The sequence below is a fragment of the Mobula hypostoma genome, chromosome 16, assembly GCF_963921235.1.
Source record: "Mobula hypostoma chromosome 16, sMobHyp1.1, whole genome shotgun sequence".
In the NCBI taxonomy this organism is placed as follows: Eukaryota; Metazoa; Chordata; class Chondrichthyes; order Myliobatiformes; family Myliobatidae; genus Mobula; species Mobula hypostoma.
The window spans coordinates 2,005,843-2,027,537 of NC_086112.1; the positions used below are offsets into that span (position 1 = coordinate 2,005,843).

General features: G+C 44.2%; 1 protein-coding gene across 2 annotated transcripts in view; it reads left to right on the forward strand.

The window, feature by feature from the left end:
* LOC134357641 (multiple C2 and transmembrane domain-containing protein 1-like) overlaps positions 1 to 21,695 on the forward strand; it is a 575,938-nt gene that overhangs the window by 136,806 nt on the left and 417,437 nt on the right. For both annotated transcript variants that reach the window (XM_063069271.1, XM_063069272.1), the window contains exons 3-4: positions 4,228 to 4,342; positions 14,996 to 15,138. In XM_063069271.1, the coding sequence (XP_062925341.1) occupies positions 4,228 to 4,342; positions 14,996 to 15,138 (258 nt within the window). The remainder of the gene's footprint in view (positions 1 to 4,227; positions 4,343 to 14,995; positions 15,139 to 21,695) is intronic.

The window sequence follows — 21,695 nt, forward strand, 5'->3', positions numbered from 1 at the left end:
CTCGAAATGAATGCTAACATTGTATTTACCTTCCTCACGACTGACTCAACCTTCAAGTTAACCTTTAGGGTGTTCTGCACAAGGACTCCCAAGTCCCTTTGCATCTCAGATTTTTGGATTTTCTCCCTGTTTAGAAAATAGTCTATACATTTATTTCTACTGACGAAGTGCATGACCATGCAATTTCCAACATTGTATTTCATCTGCCACTTTCTTGCCCATTCTCCTAATCTGTCTAAGTTCTTCTGCAGCCTACCTGTTTCCTCAACACTACCTTCCCCTCCACCAATCTTCATATCATCTACAGACTTGGCAACAAAGCCAACTATTCCATCATCTATCATTGATATACAGCATAAAAAGAAGTGGTCTCAAGATTGACCCCTGCAGAACACCATTAGTCATTGGCAGCCAACCAGAAAAAAAACTGTTATTCCCACTCACTGCCTCCTATCAATCAGCCAATGCTCTAACCATCTTGGTAACTTTCCTGTAATACCATGGGCTCTTAACTTGGTAAGCAGCCGCATATGCAACACCTTGTCAAAGGCCTTCTGAAAGTCCAAATACAAAGTATACAACATCCACTGCATCGCCTTTATCTATCCTATGTGTAATATCCTCCTAGAATTCCAACATGTTCATCAGGCAGGATTTTCCCTTAACGAAACCATGCTGACTTTGTCCTCTCTTGTCCTGTGTCACCAAATACTCCATAACCTCATCTTTAACAATTGACTCCAGCATCTTCCCAACCACTGAGGTCAGGCTAACTGGTCTGTAATTTACTTTCTGCTGCTTTCCACCTTTCTTAATGAGTGGAGTGACATTTTCAATTTTCCAGACCACTGGCACCATGCCAGAGTCCAATGATTTTTGAAAGATCATATCTAATGCCTCCACAATCTCTACCGTTACCCCTTTCAGAACCCGAGGGTGCTGTTCATCCGGTCTGGGTGACTTATGTACCCTTGGGTCTTTCAGCTTTTTGAGCACCTTCTCAAATTCAATAATTGGAAGCCCTGCCCACTGCATTAGCTACTAAGCCACGCATTAATCTGCCAAATCATCCTGTTTCCTCCCTCACTGGTGTGTGGCACAGGCAGCAATCCAGAAATTACTACCAGGGAGGTCCTGCTTCTCAGCTTTCTGCCTAGCTGTCTATATTCTTTTTTCAGGGAGGCAAGGAATGAGATTGCTGAGCCTCTGGCAATGACCTTTGCATTATCAACGGGGACAGGAGAGATTCCAGAGGATTGAAGGATTGTAGATGTTGTTCCCTTTTTCAAGAAAGGGAGTAGAGATAGCCCAGGAAATTATAGACTAGTGAGTCTTACTTCAGTGGCTGGTAAGTTGATGGAAAAAATCCTGAGAGGCAGGATTTATGAACATTTGGAGAGGCATAATATGATTAGGAATAGTCAGCATGGCTTTGTCAAAGGCAGGTTGTGTCTTATGAGCCAGAATTTTTTGGGGATGTGACTAAACATATTGATGAAGATAGAGCCGTAGATGTCGTGTATATGGATTTCAGCAAGGCATTTGATAAGGTACTCCATGCAAGACTTATTGAGACAGTAAGGAAGAATGGAATCCAAGGGGACTTTGCTTTGTGGATCCAGAAGTGGTTTGCCCACAGAAGGCAAAGAGTAGTTGTAGATGGGTCATATTCTGCATGGAGGTCGGTGACCAGTGGTGTGCCTCAGGGATCAGTTCTGGGACCTCTTCTCTTTGCGATTTTGATAAATGACCTGGATGAGGAAATGGAGGGATGGGTTGGTAAATTTGCTGGTGACACAAAGGCTGGGGGTGTTGTGGATAGTGTGGAGGGCTGTCAGAGGTTACAGCGGGACATTGAGAGGATGAAAAATTGGGTTGAGAAATGGCAGATGAAGTTCAACCCAGATAAGTGTGAGGTGGTTCATTTTGGTAGGTCAAATATGATGACAGAATATATTATTAATGGTAAGACTCTTGGCAATGTAGAGGATCAGAGGGATCTTGGGGTCCGAGTCCATAGGACACTCAAAGCTGCTGTGCAGATTGACTCTGTGGTTAAGAAGGCATACAGTGCATTGGCCTTCAGCAACCATGGGATTGAGTTTAAGAGCCGAGAAGTAATATTACAGCTACTTGGAGTACCATGCTCGGTTCTGGTCGCTTCACTACAGGAAGGATGTGAAACCTATAGTAAGGGTGCAGAGGAGATTTACAAGGATGTTGCCTGCATTAAGAGCATGCCTTATGAAAATATGTTGAGTGAACTCGGCCTTTTCTCCTTGGAGTGGCGGGGGATGAGAGATGACCTTATAGAGGTGTATAAGATAGAACATAGAATAGTACAGCACAGTACAGGCACTTTGGCCCACAATGTTGTGCCGACCCTTAAACCCTGCCTTCCATATAACCCCCCACCTTAAATTCCTCTATATACCTGTCTAGTAGTCTCTTAAATTTCACTAGGGTATCTGCCTCCACCACTGACTCAGGCAGTGTATTCCACGCACCAACCACTCTCTGAGTAAAAAACTTTCCTCTAATATCCCCCTTGAACTTCCCACCCCTTACCTTAAAGCCATGTCCTCTTGTATTGAGCGGTGGTGCCCTGGGGAAAAGGCGCTGGCTATCCACTCTATCTATTCCTCTTAATATCTTGTACACCTCTATCATGTCTCCTCTCATCCTCCTTCTCTCCAAAGAGTAAAGCCCTAGCTCCCTTAATCTCTGATCATAATGCATACTCTCTAAGCCAGGCAGCATCCTGGTAAATCTCCTCTGTACCCTTTCCAGTGCTTCCACATCCTTCCTATAGTGAGGTGACCAGAACTGGACACAGTACTCCAAGTGTGGCCTCACCAGAGTTTTATAGAGCTGCATCATTACCTCGCTACTCTTAAACTCTATCCCTCGAATTATGAAAGCTAACACCCCATAAGCTTTCTTAACTACCCTATCTATCTGTGAGGCAACTTTCAGGGATCTGTGGACATGTACCCCGAGATCCCTCTGCTCCTCCACTCTACCAAGTATCCTGCCATTTACTTTGTACTCTGCCTTGGAGTTTGTCCTTCCAAAGTGTACCACCTCACACTTCTCCGATGATGAGAGGCATTGATCGTGTGGATAGTCAGAGGTTTTTTTCCCAGGGCTGAAATGGCTAGCACGAGAGGGCATAGTTTTAACGTGCTTGGAAGCAGGTACAGAGGAGATGTCAGGGGTAATTTTTTTAAGCAGAGTGGTGAGTGCGTGGAATGGGCTGCTAGCAACGGTGGTGGAGGCGGATACGATAGGGCCTTTTAAGAAACTCCTGGATAGATACATGGAGAGTCAAAATAGAGGGCTATGGGTAACCCTTGGTAATTTCTAAAGTAAGTACTTGTTCAGCACAGCTTTGTGGGCTGAAGGGCCTGTGTTGCGCTGTAGGTTTTCTATGCCTATGTCTATGTCTATGTCTACCATGAGCCCATGCTCAGTGCCAGGGGAGCCCGAGGAGGAGCTACCCCTCTCAGAGGGTGGTGCGGGTGTAGAACGAGCTGCCAAGAGAAGTGGTAGTTGGAGGTTTGATTTCAATATTTAAGTGAAGTTTGGGAAAGTACATGGATTAGAGGCTTATGGATGGCAATTGTCCGGGTGCAGGTCAATGGGGCTAGGCAGAAACTGGATGGGCCGATGGGCCTGTTTCTGTGCTGTAGTAATCTATGACTCTATAACCATTGGGTACATCTACTAGGAGTGCTGCCTCAATAAAATGAATCTATCTTCAAGGACCCCCACCACCCTGGCCTGTCTCCTTTCTCACCACTACCCCGGGAAGGAAGTACAGGAGCCAGAGGTGCCATACCACCAGGTTCAAGAACAGTTAATACCCTTCAACCATCAGGATCTTGATCCAGAGGGGATAACTTCACTCACCCCATCGCTGAACTGATTCCACAACCTACGGTCTTGCTTTTTAGGATTCTACACTCAGGTTGTCAGTTTTATTTAGGGGTTGATGAGGCCACGCTCAGTGTGAAAGAACAACATCTTATATTCTGTCTGGGTAGTTTCTGATGGTGTAAATATTGAGTTCTCCTTCTGGTAAAAAAAAATAAATTCCCTCCCCTTCCCCTTATTTGCATTAACGAGCAGGTAGACCTCATAAAGTGGCCACTGAGTGTAATGTGAAGTTTCCTTTGAAGTTCTCTTTTCAGGTATCCAATTATTTCTTTTATTTACTTTCTGCAGGAGAACCAAGAACTTGGATCAAGTAAAATCGATCATCTGTTGGCAAGCACAGGAATGTACCAGCTGAACGTCCTGCTGAAGAGTGGCCATAACCTGGCAGTACGAGATCGGGGAGGTAAGAAATGGAAGCATCTTTGCACCATCTGGAGAGAGTAGGGTTTCCCGCTGGCCAACCATTTTAATTGCTATCCCCATTCCCAGTCTGGCATGTGTGTCCATGGCCTCCTCTCCTGCCATGATGAGCCCACTCTCAGATTGGAAGAGCAACATCTCATATTCCGTCTGGGTAGCCTCCTATCTGATGGCATGAACATCGATTTCTCTAACTTCTGGAAATTTATCCCCCCTCCTTTCCTCTTCTTCAGTTCTCCACTTTGTCCTCCCCCCTTACCTCTTCTGTGCTCCTCACATGCCTATCATCTCCTCCTAGTGCCCCTCCTTCCCTTTCTCTTTTGGTTCACTCCCCTCTCCTATCAGATTCCTTCTTCCTAGCCCCTTATCTTTTCCACCTATCAGCTTCTAGTTTCTTACTTCATCTCCCCTCCCCTCCCATGGCTTCACCTATCACCTTCTAGCTTGCCTTCCTTCCCCTCCTGCCATCTCCTTATTCTGGTGTCTTCTCCCTTACTTTCCAGTCCTTATGAAGAGTCTCAGCTTGAAACGTTGACTGTTTATTCATATCCATAAGTGCTGCCTGACGTGCTGAGTTCCTCCAGCATTTTGTGTCAGTTGCTTTGGATTCCCAGTATCTGTAGAATCTCTTGTGCTTTTAATAGATAGATGCCTGCGGAATGCAAGTCCCAGTCAAAAAGCTTACTACTTGGGCCCTTGGCTCTTTAGTGAAGCACAGGCCATTGATGACCTCCTGTCTCCATTGTCCTTTGAAGGGGATGGTCGGAGTTCATCAATGCTGCTGCAGTCCACTGCATCCACTGTACAGGGATTGGCCTGTACAGCTTCACCAGAGCCTTGTTGAGCAGCCTTACCCATTTCCACCTCTCATAATGGGGAGGTAGGGTTGGACTTTGACAGGCTCAACCAAAAATAAATAGGTTAAATTGTACTGGTGGTCACAGTGTGTCTTTATTTACTTCCACTAACCAGAGAAGGCAAAGGCAACAAATCCAAAGAGAGAAGGTATTTCAGTAAGCATTCGTCAAGGGTCCCCATGATAGGCTCATTCAGAAAGGCAGGAAACATTAGGTCCATGGATTTGGAAGTGGTTCACCCCAAGAAGGCAGAGGGTGGTTTTAGATGGAGTATATTCTGCCTGGAGGATGATGACCAGTGGTGTTCCGCATGGATCTGTACTAGGAATTCTGTTCTTTGTGATTTTTTTTATAAGTTACTTGGCTGAGGAAGTGGAAGGGTGGATTAGTAAGTCTGCAGATCACACAAAGGTTAGTGGTGCTGTGATAGCGTAGAACATGTCCGTGGGTTGTAACCAGACATTGACAGGATGAAGAGCTGGGCTGAGAAGTAACAGATGGAGTTCAATCTGGAAAAGTATGAAGTGATTCACTTTGGAAGGTTGAACTTGAAGACAGGATTCACATCCATAGGTTGCTCAGAGTTGCAGTGCAAGAGGGCCATTCTTAGGTACCACGGTAGCCTTCCCCCTTCCCTTCCCCCTTCCCTTCCCCCTTCCCTTCCCCCTTCCCTTCCCCTATCCCTTCCCCTTCCCTTCCCCTATCCCTTCCCCTTCCCTTTCCTTTTCCCTTCCCCTTCCCTTTCCTTTTCCCTTCCCCTTCCCTTTCCTTTTCCCTTCCCCTTCCCTTTCCCCATTCCCTTTCCCTCTTCCCTTTCTCCCTTTCCTTTCCCACTTCTTCTTCCCTCTCCCCTTCTCCCCTTCCCCTTTCCCCCTACCCTTTCTCCTTCCGTTGGTTGTTAGTCTTTGTGAGGAGTTTGTCATTGATTCCATTGTGTTTCTCTGCTTTACTGTGAATGACTGTAAAAAATAAATAAGGCACTTGTGAGGCCTAATTTGGAGTATTGTGTGCAGTTTTGGTCACCTACCTACAGGAAAGATTGAAAGCATGCAGAGGAAAATTTACAAGGATGTTGCTGGGATTTGGGGACTTGAGGACCTGAGTTACAGGGAAAGATTGAGTAGGTTTGGACTTTATTCCCTAGAACATAGAAGACTGAGGGTTGATTTGATGGAGGTATACACAACTGTGAGGGGTATAGATAGGGTAAATACAAGCAGGCTTTTTCCACTGAGCTTGGGTGGGACTGGAATTAGATGACACGGGTTAAGGGGAAGATGAAGGGAAACTTTTCAACTCCGAGGATGGTGAGAGTGTGGCATGAGCTGCCAGTGCAAGAGGGGGATGCAGGTTCAATTTCAACATTTAAGAGAAATTTGGATCAGTACATGGATCGGAGGGGTATGAGGCTATGGCTAAGGTGCAGGTGTAGGCAGTTTAAATGGTTCAGCATGGACTAGACAGGCCGAAGGGCGTGTTTCTGTGCTGTAGTGTTCTATGACTCTAGTATGTGCTATTCTTTAGCAACAGGAACACTGGAAGTTTCACACAGTGAGAAAGTGGATGGTACTGGTGGGATTAAAATGCACAGTGAACCTGGTCTGACATGCAGCCACAGTGGTAAATGAAGCTGGGTGCTACGAATTAAATCCTTGCCTGCCCTCTGCTTACCATCTGAAGCAGGTGGTGAAGTCATTACAAAAGTTTTAAAAACTTGGAGAAAACTTTGGCAGAGCATGGTTGCGAGCAGGCACGCTGTTTTCAGATCATATTTGAGTGGAGAGAAGGAGGAGTACCCCTCTGGCAGGGGTTCCCAACCTGGGGCCACAGAACCATTGGTTAACGGTAGGGGTCCAGGGAATAAGAAAGGTTGGGAACCCCTCCCCACTATTCAGCACATCTACAAAGAGCACTTGCCCAGGAAAGCAGCATCCGTCAGCAAGGACCCCACCACCCAGGCCATGCTCTCTTCTCCTGATCAGGGTTCAATTCCCGCTGCTGCCTGTTCTCCCTGTGACTGTGTGGATTTTCAACAGTTTCCTCCTTCATTGCAAATCCAGATGGGTTAGGGCTGGTAAGTAGTGGGTACACATTAGAAACCATAGAAACCATAGAAAAACTACAGCACAGAAACAGGCCTTTTGGCCCTTCACGGCTGTGCCGAACCATTTTCTGCCTAGTCCCACTGACCTGCACACAGACCATATCCCCCCATACACCTCCCATCCATGCATCTGTCCAATTTATTCTTAAATGTTAAAGAAGAACCCGCATTTACCACCTCGTCTGGCAGCTCATTCCACACTCCCACCACTCTCTGTGTGAAGAAGCCCCCCCTAATGTTCCCTTTAAACTTTCCCCCCCTCACCCTTAACCCATGTCCTCTGTTTTTTTTCTCCCCTTGCCTCAGTGGAAAAAGCCTGCTTGCATTCACTCTATCTATACCCATCATAATTTTATATACCTCTATCAAATCTCCCCTCATTCTTCTACGCTCCAGGGAATAAAATCCTAACCTATTCAACCCTTTTCTGTAACTCAGTTTCTCAAGTCCCGGCAACATCCTTGTAAACCTTCTCTGCACTCTTTCAACCTTATTAATATCCTTCCTGTAATTTGGTGACCAAAACTGAACATAATACTCCAGATTCGGCCTCACGAATGCCTTATACAACCTCATCATAACATTCCAGCTCTTATACTCAATACTTTGATTAATAAAGACCAATGTACCAAAAGCTCTCTTTATGACCCTATCTACCTGTGATGCCACTTTTAGGGAATTTTGTATCTGTATTCCCAGATCCCTCTGTTCTACTGCACTCCTCAGTGCCTTACCATTTACCCTGTATGTTCTACCTTGGTTTGTCCTTCCAAAGTGCAACACCTCACACTTTCTGTATCAAAATCCATCTGCCATTTTTCAGCCCATTTTTCCAGCTGTTTCAAGTCCCTCTGCAGGCTCTGAAAACCTTCCTCACTGTCCACTACACCTCCAATCTGTATCATCAGCAAATTTGCTGATCCAATTTACCACATTATCATCCAGATCATTGATATAGATGACAAATAACAATGGACCCAGCACTAATCCCTGTGGCACACCACTAGTCACAGGCCTTGACTCTGAGAAGCAGTTCTCTACTACCACTCTTTGGCTTCTTCCATTGAGCCAATATCTAATCCAATTTACCACCTCTCCATGTATACCTAGCGACTGAATTTTCCTAACTAACCTCCCATTCAGGACCTTGTCAAAGGCCTTACTGAAGTCCATGTAGACAACATCCACTGCCTTCCCTTCATCCACTTTCCTGGTAACCTCCTCGAAAAACTCCAATAGATTGGTCAAACATGACCTACCACGCACAAAGCCATGTTGACTCTCCCTAATAAGTCCCTGTCTATCCAAATGCTTGTAGAGTCTGTCTCTTAGTACTCCATCCAATAACTTACCCACTACTGACGTCAAATTTACCGGCCTATAATTTCCCGGATTACTTTTCGATCCTTTTTTAAACAACGGAACAACATGAGCTACTCTCCCATCCTCCGGCGCCTCACCCGTAGACACCGACATTTTAAATATATCTGCCAGGGCCCCTGCAATTTCAACACTAGTCTCCTTCAAGGTCCGAGGGAATACCCTGTCAGGTCCTGGGGATTTATCCACTTTAATCTGCCTCAAGATAGCAAGCACCTCCTCCTTTTCAATCTGTACAGTTTCCATGATCTCACTACTTGTTTCCCTTAATTCCATAGACTTCATGCCAGTTTCCTTAGTAAATACAGACGCAAAAAACCCATTTAAGATCTCCCCCATTTCTTTTGGTTCCACACATAACCGACCACTCTGATGTTCAAGAGGACCAATTTTATCCCTTACAATCTTTTTGCTCTTAATATACCTGTAAAAGCTCTTTGGATTATCCTTCACTTTGACTGCCAAGGCAACCTCATGTCTTCCTTTAGCCCTCCTGATTTCTTTCTTAAGTATTTTCTTGCACTTTTTATACTCCTCAAGCACCTTATTTACTCCCTGTTTCCTATACATGTTATACAACTCTCTCTTCTTTATCAGAGTTACAATATCTCTTGAGAACCAAGGTTCCTTATTCCTATTCACTTTGCCTTTAATCCCGACAGGAACATACAAGCAACAACCTGTCCCAATCTACGCTTTTTAGATCTTTTCTCATTTCTTCAAATTTGGCATTCTTCCAGTTCAGAACCTCAACCCTTGGACCAGATCTGTCCTTGTCCATGATCAAGTTGAAACTAATGGTGTTATGATCACTGGAACCAAAGTGCTCCCCTACACACACTTCTGTTGCTTGTCCTAACTCGTTTCCTAACAGGAGATCCAATATTGCATCCCCTCTTGTTGGTACCTCTATATATTGATTTAGAAAACTTTCCTGAACACATTTTACAAACTCTAAACCATCTAGACCCCTAACAGTATGGGAATCCCAATCTATATATGGAAAATTAAAATCCCCTACCACCACAACTTTATGTTTCCTGCAGTTGCCTGCTATCTCTCTGCAGATTTGCTCTTCCAATTCTCACTGACTATAATACAACCCCACTAATGTGGCCATACCTTTCCTGTTTCTCAGCTCCACCCATAAGGACTCAGTAGACAAGCCCTCTAATCTGTCCTGCCTGAGCACTGCTGTAACATTTTCCCTGACAAGCAATGCTACTCTCCCACCTTTCATTCCTCTGCCTCTATCACATCTGAAACATCGGAACCCTGGAATATTAAGCTGCCAGTCCTGCCCCTCCTGTAGCCAAGTTTCACTAATTGCTATAACGTCATAATTCCACGTGTCAATCCACACCCTCAACTCATCCGCCTTCCCCGCAATACATTGCTGGCACCTGCAACATGGCAGCACTTGTGGGCTATCCTCAGTACAGGCTTAGCTTGTGTTGGTTGTTAATGCAAACAACGCTTTCCACCATGTGTTTTGATGTATGTGTGAGAAATAAATGAACCTGAAAGCAAACATACAAACATGTATGTTACATGCATTAATTTCCCTACAAGACGGCATTTCATTATTGGAATCTTTTAATTCGCTCTGCCATAATCAGATAAAAAGAGCTGGGACATAGTAACCTAATGTTCATGATGCTGGACTAACATATGAAATGAAAAAAATCAAAGACCAAGACCAAATGTAAAGACAAAAGAATAGCAAAATATTACATTAGATAAACAATCTAAGATTAAGAGTTGAGGTTCTGCAAAAAGCAGAGCACTGAATTTAACATTTAGGTAGCTTGATCCTCTGGGATAATGGATTCTTACAATTATTAACATCAGACAGCTGGGTTTCAAATAACCAAAATTATTTCTAACTGTATTGTACTGGCTTTAAAATAAGGATCTGGATATACTGGCTAATTAGCAGTGACCATTGGTACTCCCATTTATCTATGTACATATATTCAAGAGGACTAGAATATAAAAACAAGGATGCAATGTTGAGAATTTTTAAAGCACTGGTGAGGCCTCTCTTGGAGTATTGTCAGTAGTTTTGGGCCCTTTATCTTAGAAAGGATGTGCTGAAACTGGAGAGGGTTCAAAAGACGTTCACAAAAATGATTCCAGGATTGAACGGCTTGTCATATGAAGAGCATATGATGGCTCTAGGTCTGCATTCACTGGAATTCAGAAGAATGAGGGGTGAACTAGTTGAAATCTATCAGATGGTGAAAGGCCTTAATAGAGTGGATGTGAAGAGTATGTTTCCTATGGTGGGAGAGTCTAAGACCGGAGGACACAGACTCAGAATAGAGGGGCTGAGGAGGAATAGATGGAGATGAGGAGGAATTTCTTTAGCCAGAGAGTGGTGAGTCTGTGGAATTCTTTGCCACAGGCAGCTGTGGAGGCCAAGTCTTCATGTATATTTCAGGGAGAGGTTGATAAGTTCTTGATTGGTCAGGGCATGAAGGGATGTGGGGAAAATGCAGGAGGTTGGGGCTGAGAAGAAAAATGGATCACCCATGATGAAATAGCAGACTTGGTAGGCCAAATGGCTTAATTTGCTCCTATTTCTAATGGTCATATGGTTTTGTGGTTCTCTTTCACCATGTCTGCTGGAGCAACTTCTTGTCTTCTTTTAGCCCTCATGATTTATTTCTTAAGTGATCTCTCGCATTTCCTATGCACCTCAAGTACCTAATTTATCTTGCCTGCCTGTGAGTACTGTCCACCTCTTTTTTTCTTATCCAGGTTCTCAAAATATCTTGGAAACCAAAGTTCCATAAACTTGTTATCCTTGTCTTTTATTTTGACAGGAACACATTTACTTTGTACTCTCAAAATTTTGTTTCTGATGGCCTCCCACTTCCTAAGTATGCCTTTGCCAGAAAACAGCTTCTTCCGATACACATTTGTCGGATCCTTTCTGATACCACCAAGGTTAGCCTTTCTCCAATTTAGAATCTCATGCTAAGGACTTGACCTATTCTTTTATATAATTACCTTGAAACTAATCATATTATGATCATTAGATGCAAAGTGTTTCCCTACACAAACTTGTTTTGCCTTCTCTGTCTCATTCCCTAATAGGACCTGGTATAACACTTCCTTTAGTTGGGACTTCTATGTACTGACTAAGGAAACTTTCCTGAACACATTTGACAAACTCTATCCCATCTAGTCCTTTGACAGTATGGGAATCCCAGTAAATATGTGGAAAGTTAAAATCACCTACTATCACAACCTTATGTTTCTTGCAACAGTCTGTGATCTCTTGACAAATTTGCTCCTCTAAATCTCTCAGACTGTTAATCCTATTAATGTGGTCATCCCTTTCTTATTCCTGAGTTCCACCCAAATAGTCTCAGTCACCGAGTTCTCCTGTCTGTCCTGTCTGAGCATTGCTGTGACATTTTTCCTGAGTAGTAATTCCACCCCTCCCCCGTTAGTCCCTCCCACCCTCTCATATTAAAATCAATGGAACCCTGGAACATTGAGCTCCTACAACCAGATCTCACTAATGGGTACAATTGAATTGAATCGATTTTATTTAAATCTTACATCCATCCCATAATCTTTGTGTTATGACTCCGTCGCAATGTACAGACATGTGAATTTATAAGTCTAATGGCTTGTAGAAAGAATTTGTCCCATAGCCTGTTGTCCTGGCTTTATCGCTGCGGTACTGTTTCTCAGATGAAAGCAGCTGAAACAGTTTATGGTTGGGGTGACTGTTGACCCCGATGATCTTCCAGGCCCTTTTTACAAACCTGCTGCTATAACTGTCCTCAATGGAGGGAAGTTCACATCCGCAGGTGCGCTGGGTGTCCGTACCACTCTCTGCAGTGCCGAGTGATCAAGGTTGGTGCAGTTTCCATACCAGGCAGTGATACAGCCAGTCACGATACTCTCAATGGTGCCCCTATAGAAGGTTTTGAGGATTTGGGGGCTCATGCCAAACTTCTGCAGTTGCCTGAGGTGGAAGGGATGCTGTTGTGCATTTTTTTTGCCGCAAAGCTGGTGTGTACAGTCCAGGTGAGATCTTCAGTGATATGTGTACCAAGCAGCTTAAAACTACTTGCCCTCTCAGTTGCAGTCCCATTGATGTTGATCAGGACGAGCCTGTCTCCGTTCCTCCTGTAATCCACGATCAGCTCTTTTGTTTTTTGGACATTGAGGGAGAGGTTGTTATTGTGTCAGGGTGTTAACCTTTCCTCTGTAGGTTGTCTCACCACGGCTAGAAATAAGGCCGATCAATGTCATGTCATCATAATTCCAGGTATTTACCCATGCCCTGAGCTCATCCATCTTTCCTACATTGCTCCTTGCATTGTAATGTATGCAGCTCAGAACATTAGTCCCAACGTGCTCAACCTTTTGAGTCCTGACTTTGTATGTAGGCTCAACAACATTTTTCTCCACAACCACTTTACTATCTGTTCCCATCCTCCTGCATCTCCAGTTTAAAACCCATCGTGTAGCACAGGCAAGCCTTCCTGCTGTGATGTTAGTCCCCCTCCAGTTCAGGTGCAAACCGCCCCTTCTGAACAGGGCCCACCTTCCGTGAAAGAGAGCCAAATGATCCAAAATTAGGAGGCCCTCCCTCCTGCGCCATCTCCTTAGTCATGTGTTAAACTGTATGATCTTCATATTTTGGTCCTCTCGAGCAAATGGCACAGGTAGCAATCCTGAGATTGCAGCTTTAAGTGAGCAGCTAACTCCCTGAACTCACTTTTCAGGACTTTGTCACCCATTCTGTCCCTGTCATTGGTCCCAACGTGAACCACGACCTCTGGCTGCTCACCCTCCTACTTAAGAATGTGGACTCAATCCAAGATGCCCTGGACCCTGGCACCCGGGAGGTAACATAGCATCCAGGAATCTCGTTCTCATCCACAGAACCTCCTGCCTGTTGCCTATACAATGAATCCCCTATCACCACTTGCAATATTGCAAGGTTTGTGTTCAGAATGGTAAAATACAATGTTACTATTCTCCAAAAGCACTGACTGGATTTCCACCACTTTTATGCCAAGTAAAACAAAGCAATTTCATGACTGCAGAAACAATATGACTACTGAATTTATGTTGTCTTTCTTTTCGGCCTGTGTATTATTCGTAGGATTTCTTTCTTTCTGTGTTTGCACCGTTGTCTTTGCACACTGGTTGTACAGTCTATCATTAATTCTATTATGATTATTGGATTTATTGAGTATGCCTGCAAGAAAATGAATCACAGGGTTCTATATGGTGATATATACTCTAATAATACATTTACTTTGAACCTTGCTAATCCTCTTGTTGTAATTGGGTACAAAGTCCTGATGTGGACGTCCAAAGCCCCAACTTGTTCTGCCATTACGGAGAGAAAATCTTTCATGTTTATTGGACTGTAAGACATTAGAGCAAGGTTGGACCATTTGTCCTCCTGACACTAACATCTAACTGTGAATGACTGGAAAGTTTACCAAGCATGTTCTGTACATTGGTGACAGATGTTTAAATAGTTTAACCATCAGTCCTTAAACAAACCCCTCCAACGCAATTTTTTTTCGGAAATAATGTGAAAAATTATTTGGAAAGATTTAACAGATGATTAATGTACACAAATATTGTCAAACATTTAATTGTTCTAAAAAAAATAATTTTGTTGTGCAAATGTTCTTCCCTGATGGCCAAAAGAAAAAAATTATAAACACAAGAGATTTGGCAGATGCTGGAAATCCAGAGCAACACGCAAAAATTGCTGGGGATAACAGCAGGTCAGGCAGCATCTATGGAAATGAATAAAGAGTTGACATTTCAGACTGAGACCCTTCATCAGCACTGGAAAGGAAGGGGGAAGATGTCAGAATAAAGAGGTGGGGGGGGATGGAGGTGATAAGTGAATCAACGTTGGTGGAAAGGTAAAGGGCTGGAGAGGAAGGAATCTGATAGGAGGGAGAGTGGACCATGGGAAAAAAGGAAGTAGGAGGGACACCAGGGGGAGGTGATAGGCAGGTGAGAAGAGGTAAGAGGCCAGAGTGGGGAATAGAAGAAGAAGGGAGGGGAGAGAATTTTTTTTTACATCAGAAGCAGAAATCAATATTTACAGTATGTCATCAGGGTGGAGGAATTATAAAGTTTGTGGCAAATAACAACCACAGATATTTTGAAAAAGCATCTAATATATTTAATAGAAATATTTATATTTTTCAAGTTAATTTAAAATGTTCACATAACTGTGATTGAAGCTACCGTTAAATGATTATTGAAGTCAACTAAATTTTTTTCACCATTTCAGGAACAAGTGATCCATATGTGAAGTTTAAAATTGCAGGAAAAGAAGTCTTTAGAAGTAAAATAATCCATAAGAACCTCAATCCAGTTTGGAATGAAGACATTTCTCTTCTTATGGAAAGTATTGCAGAACCTTTGTACATAAAGGTAGGAAAACCTTTCATCTGTGTTCACGTGTTAATGAATATCAACGGGGTGAGATTATACATGGGTATAAAGTAAATTGGAAAAGCAAAAGTGCAATTTCATCAGCAGCCTGTCTGATTTTCTTTGGTGTCATTAAAAAACAGTGAAGACTTCAATTTGAGTGGCAATGCAAACAAGACAATAGCAGATTAATAGTTAGGTTTCCATAGTGACATTGAGTTCTCAGCAACTACAGAACAGGCCTTTGACCTAATCTGTCCTTGTTTACTAAAGTGTCTTCCTTCGTCTAGTGTCATTTGTCTAAATTTATCTGTTGTTCTTCTGAATCTTTCCAATCTGTCTTCCTGTTGAAATGGATTTTAAATGTACCTGTCTCTACTCCTTAGCCATTCCATGTACCCACCTAGAGAGAGGCATCCATTGTCGTGATGGAGCATGGATGTTGCATCCTAGCTGATGATATGCGGGCCAGGGCAGTGAGAGGTGTAGAGCAAGCTGTTGGCCATGCAGCAGGCTCTCCCTCTCCATGCAGCTGATGAATCCAAAGGAACAGAAGAGACAGATACAGTTTGGCATCAGCAATGTCACAGAAGCTGCGAGTCAGAATTGAACTGCAGCACCAGATTATTCCCTCGGGGTTTACTCCCAGAGCCTTCCCCATGAATGGGTATAGCCACAAGGCAGCAGAAGTTTGAAATCAGAGTTTTCCTTCTCCTAGATGAGCTGCCAACCACGGCTGATGAGCCCCATCTTTCCAAATGTCCCCTCCACCCTCCACTGTCTGTATTATATCCATGCTCTAATATTGAAGTTTTATGCTATCACTAACATCAGTTTTCCCCAGCAGAATCTCCACATTGACCATAAGCAATGTTGAATTGTTTATCAGTGTAGTTTATATGTTTTCATACTTTATTGTTCCTTCTTCTAACAAAATAAAATTGAGAGTGAATCTCAATGATTTAGAAACATTTATAGCCAAATGCTTATACAGTGATGTGAAACATTTAAACTGTGACCCTTTTGCTGAACACAAGTGGAAACAGCATGTTTTCATAATGTGGTTTCAGAAATCATAGACCAATCTTCCGTACAAATCAAGTGCTCCAACATATAGTTTGCTGGGCGCATTGTAGTAATGATTGCCCATATGCATCAGATAGTTACATCAAACACCATCTTGTCATGGAATTATGCAGTTTGTGAATGGTCCAAGTCTTGAACCTTGGCCTAGACATGAGGCAGGATGGGTTAGAAGGTAGCCTCGGTGAATGGTGGTTAAGGTCCAGTTCTTCCATAAATTAAGTACGTAAGTACGCAAGTACGTAACAAGAGTCCTGCCTGACAGAGCCCATATTGTTTCTTTGAGATGGCCCTGAATCATCCCCCTTGATCAGAAGTTCCTCTTTTCTGAGGATTGGGAACATCTCTGCTGAGGCTTTATAATGCATTGGTTATTTATTTATTTAGAGATCAAATGCAGAGTAGTTCCTTCTAGACCTTCGAGCCTCGCTGCCCAGCAACCCCTGACAACCCCGATTTAACCCTAACCTAATCATGGGACAATTTAAAATGATCAATTACCCTACAAACTGGTACGTCTTTGGACTGTGGGAGGAAACCGGAGCGCCCAGGGAAAACCCACACATTCCATGTGGAGGACGTACAGAGGCTCCTTAAAGGCGGTGGCAGAATTGAACTCTGATGCCCTGAGCTGTAAAAGTATTGTGCTAACCGTTACACTACCATGTGAATAGACCACACTTGGAGTATTGTGAGCAGTTTTGGGCCTCTTATCTAAGAAAGGATGGGCAGCACTGGAGAGGATCCAGAGGAGGTTCACGCGAATGATTCCAGGAACGAAAGAGTTAATGTATGACGAGTGTTTTACAGCTCTGGGCCTGTCCTCGCTGGAGTTTAGAAGAATGAGGAAAGATCTCTTTGAAACCTATCGAATATTAAAAGGCCTTGACAGAGTAGACATGGAGAGGATGTTTCCCATAGTTGGGGAGTCTAGGACAAGAGACTGCAGCTTCAGAATTGAGGGATGTTCATTGAGAAGAGAGATGAGGAAGAATTTCTTCAGTCAGACAGTAGTGAATCTGTGAAATTTGTTGCCATGGATGGCTGTGGAGTACAGATCACTGAATATTTTTAAAGTGGAGGTTGATAGGTTCTTGATTAATTGTGGCATCAAAGTTTACAGGGAGAAGGCAAGGGAAAGGTGTTGAGGAGCCGAATGGCCTAATTCTGCTCCCATGTCTTACATACACACTGGCAAGGGCATAACATCCCATCAATTATCATAGAGTAGGTGGTAGTTTTCAAAGGTTCAGGGTTTATTTATTATCAAAGTATACAACAGTGAAACTCTCATGTTCTCTGGGTAACCATGAATCCAAGAAAGAAAAGAAAGCAGCACAATCATCAACCCCAAAATCCCACCCCCCACAAAAAAATAATAAAAATGAGACAGGCACATCACCCACCAAGTCCCCCCTCCCCACAAAAAAAGCAAATAAAAATGGAACAGGCACACCGACCACCAAATCCCTCCTCCCACACAAAAACCAAGCAAAATGAATCAGGCACATAGATCCCAGATCCCTCCTCCTGCACAAAAAAACGAACAAAAACCGAACTGGCACATCAAACTGCAAATTCCCCTCACCCCCACAAAAACACCAAGAAGATCAGTTCAGAAAACACAAAATGTAAAAGGTATAAGTCTGAAAAATAAGGTCTATTATCAAAGTCCAAATCCGAAATGCAGAGAAAACCAGGACAATAGTCTCCGGGCCCAGATACAGCAGCAGGCTCTCCCCTCTCCGGTACAGAGCAACTGATCAAGAGACAGGCAGCTGGTGCTCCCCATCTGCACGTGCTTCAGTGCTTCAATCTCCTCGTCACTTTAACCGACGAACAATGGAAGTTTGAATCTGCAAAATGGAACCAGCATTGCCTCGTCCTGCACCCTGCCCATTACGAGGTTCGAGCACACTTGGGGACCGCAGAGTGCTGGAACACCCAAACGATCTCCAAACTTCCGCACACGCCTGGATGTTTCAATCACCCTTGTTGATTTAATCGGTGAACAATGGAAACTATAATCAGTGAAATGGGGTCAAACATTGGCTCACATGCCATCGTGCAGCTCGCTCGCCGTGATGTTCACTCATGCTCTCTTTGCCTGCCAGAATCCTCTTGGAGACTGCAGAGTGCTGATGCACCCAAACAATCTCCAAGCAATAAGACATGGAATCAGATTGTTCCAGGATCACATTCAAGATGAAAAACAAACATAAAAGTCATAAAAGAAGTGAAAAAAAAAGGTTTTGTGATCTATCCAGATCTCGACCACATTGTACACATTGTATCTTCTTGACTAGAAGTTTTAAATATTCCTCCACCACCACATATGGCAAATCTGCCTGGGAGCGGTGACACTATTTTAAATGACTGTGGTAACAGCAAATAGTTACTCCTGATTAAAACTGTCCCGCTGCATGTGTTAGAATAGCATCAGACCACAAGGCATAGGAGCAGAATTAGGATATCTGGCTCATAGAATCTGCTCCACCATTCCATCATGGCTGATTTATTATCCCTCTCAGTTCAATTCTCCAACCTTCTCCCCGTCACCTTTGATGTCCTGTCTAATCAAGAACCTATCAACCCCTAATGGCTTCACTACACAGCTGTCCGTGGCGATGAATTCCACAGATTCACCACCATCTGGATAAAGTAATTCCTCCACATTTAGTTCTAAATGAACCCTCCTATATGCTGAGCCTGTGCGCTCTGGTCCTAGTCTCACCCACTTTTAGAAGTATCCTCTCTCCACATCCATTCTATCCAGGCTTTTCAATGTTTGACCATTGCTGGTGAGATTCTACCCCCCCCCCCCATCCATTCTAAAGTCCAGTGGGTTGTGCGAGTACTGGCTACATCAGTGAGATGTGCCTCACAGCCTCATGCAAAACCAGGTAAATGGTCCTCAAATCCACAGTGGAAGATTACTGACTGAAAACACTCCGACTAATTACATTGCAGGTCCGAATAAATCACCCAGTCACACAGTGTGTAAATATTCTGAGTAAAATGCCTTATGCTGGAACATTTCCCAGTCAAGTGATTCCACAGGATATTTCAAATGGAAATAATGGAATTTAGAAAATCTAAAAGGGTCCAGAAATTCACATCATTAAGAGAAAAAAAGCTTGTATTCAATTAGACTTCAGTAAGGAAATCAGAAACTGCTCTCCACCCTCTCTCTCCCCACAAGTACTTACTCCGCACTCTCTCTCCCCCAAGTAACAACTCTGTACCCTCTCTCTCTCCCCCCAAGTAACAACTCTCTACCTCCAACAGGATCCCACCACTAAGCACATCTTTCCCTCCCCGCTCTCTCTGCTTTCCGCAGGGATCGCTCCCTACGCGACTCCCTTGTCCATTCGCACCCCCCATCCCTCCCCACTGATCTCCCTCCTGGCACTTATCCGTGTAAGCGGAACAAGTGCTACACCTGCCCTTACACTTCCTCCCTTACCACCATTCAGGGTCCCAAACAGTCCTTCCAGGTGAGGTGACACTTCACCTGTGAGTCGGCTGGGGTGATATACTGCGTCCGGTGCTCCCGATGTGGCCTTTTATATATTGGCGAGACCCGACGCAGACTGGGAGACCCCTTTGCTGAACACCTACGCTCTGTCTGCCAGAGAAAGCAGGATCTCCCAGTGGCCACACATTTTAATTCCACATCCCATTCCCATTCTGACATGTCTATCCACGGCCTCCTCTACTGTAAAGATGAAGCCACACTCAGGTTGGAGGAACAACACCTTATATTCTGTCTGGGTAGCCTCCAACCCGATGGCATGATCATCGACTTCTCTAACTTCCGCTGATGCCCCACCTTCCCCTTGTACCCCATCTGTTACTTATTTTTATACACACATTCTTTCTCTCACTCTCCTTTTTCTCCCTCTGTCCCTCTGAATATACTCCTTGCCCATCCTCTGGGTTCCCCCCCACTTGTCTTTCTTCCCGGACCTCCTGTCCCATGATCCTCTCGTATCCCTTTTGCCAATCACCTGTCCAGCTCTTGGCTCCATCCCTCCCTCTCCTGTCTTCTCCTATCATTTTGGATCTCCTCCTCCCCCTCCAACTTTCAAATCTCTTACTCACTCTTCCTTCAGTTAGTCCTGATGAAGGGTCTCGGCCTGAAACGTCAACTGCACCTCTTCCTAGAGATGCTGCCTGGCCTGCTGCATTTACCAGCAACTTTGATGTGTGTAACTCTCTACCCTCCCTCTCTCTCCCCAAGTAACCACTCCCTACCCTCTCTCCCCCCAAGTAACCACTCCCCACCCTCTCTCCCCCCAAGTAACCACTCTCCACCCTCTCTCCCCAAGTAACCACTCTCCACTGTCACTACCCAAATAAGCACTGTGTAGTAATTGTGATTTGATGTATAAAAACATTTCCTTAGAGCATTGGAGAAAATAGGGAGATTTTATAGAGGTATCTAAAATTATGAGGGATATAGATAAGGTAAATGCAAGCAGCTTTTTCCACTGAGGTTGGGTAAGACTAGACATAAAGGTCATGGGTTAAGGGTGAAAGGTGAAATGCTTGAGGGGTACGTGAGGGGAAACTTCAACACTCAGAGTGTGGTGAGTGTGGAACGAGCTAGCAGAGCAAGTGGTGGATGCCGGTTGGATTTCAACATTTAACAGAAATTTGGATAGGTACATGGATCGGAGGCCTATGAAGGGCTATGGTCTGACTGCAGGTCACTGGGACTAGGCAGCAGTTTGGCCAGAACTAGACAGGCCAAAGGGCCTATATTTGTGCTGTCATCTTCCATGAGTATATGACTCTAACCGTATGTAAAGACATGCTTTTCAGTGTTTCTTGGTACAGGTGACAATAATAAACCAATTTCAATATGTCCTGTAAACAACAAAAGTCAATAGAAAAGGGAAAAATAACGTAAGTAGATGGGCCATGTCAGTGAGCTGACTCGGTGGGACATGACACAAATGAGTGTGAACGTGAAGGTGCGATGTAAGCTGTCTTGGTGGGAGTGACACAACCAAATGTGAACGTGAAGGTGCGATGTGAGCTGACTTGGTGGGACGTGACACAAATGAGTGTGAACGTGAAGGTGTGATATGAGCTGTCTCGGTGGGACGTGACACAAATGAGTGTGAACGTGAAGGTGCAATGTGAGCTGTCTTGGTGGGAGTGACACAAATGAGTGTGAACGTGAAGGTGTGATATGAGCTCACTCGGTGGGAGTGACACAAATGAGTGTGAACGTGAAGGTGCGATGTGAGCTGATTCGGTGGGAGTGACAAATGAGTGTGAACGTGAAGGTGCGATGTGAGCTGTCTCGGTGGGAGTGACACAAATGAGTGTGAACGTGAAGGTGCGATGTGAGCTGACTCGGTGGGAGTGACACAAATGAGTGTGAACGTGAAGGTGCGATGTGAGCTGACTCGGGAGTGACACAAATGTGTGTGAACGTGAAGGTGCAATGTGAGCTGTCTCAG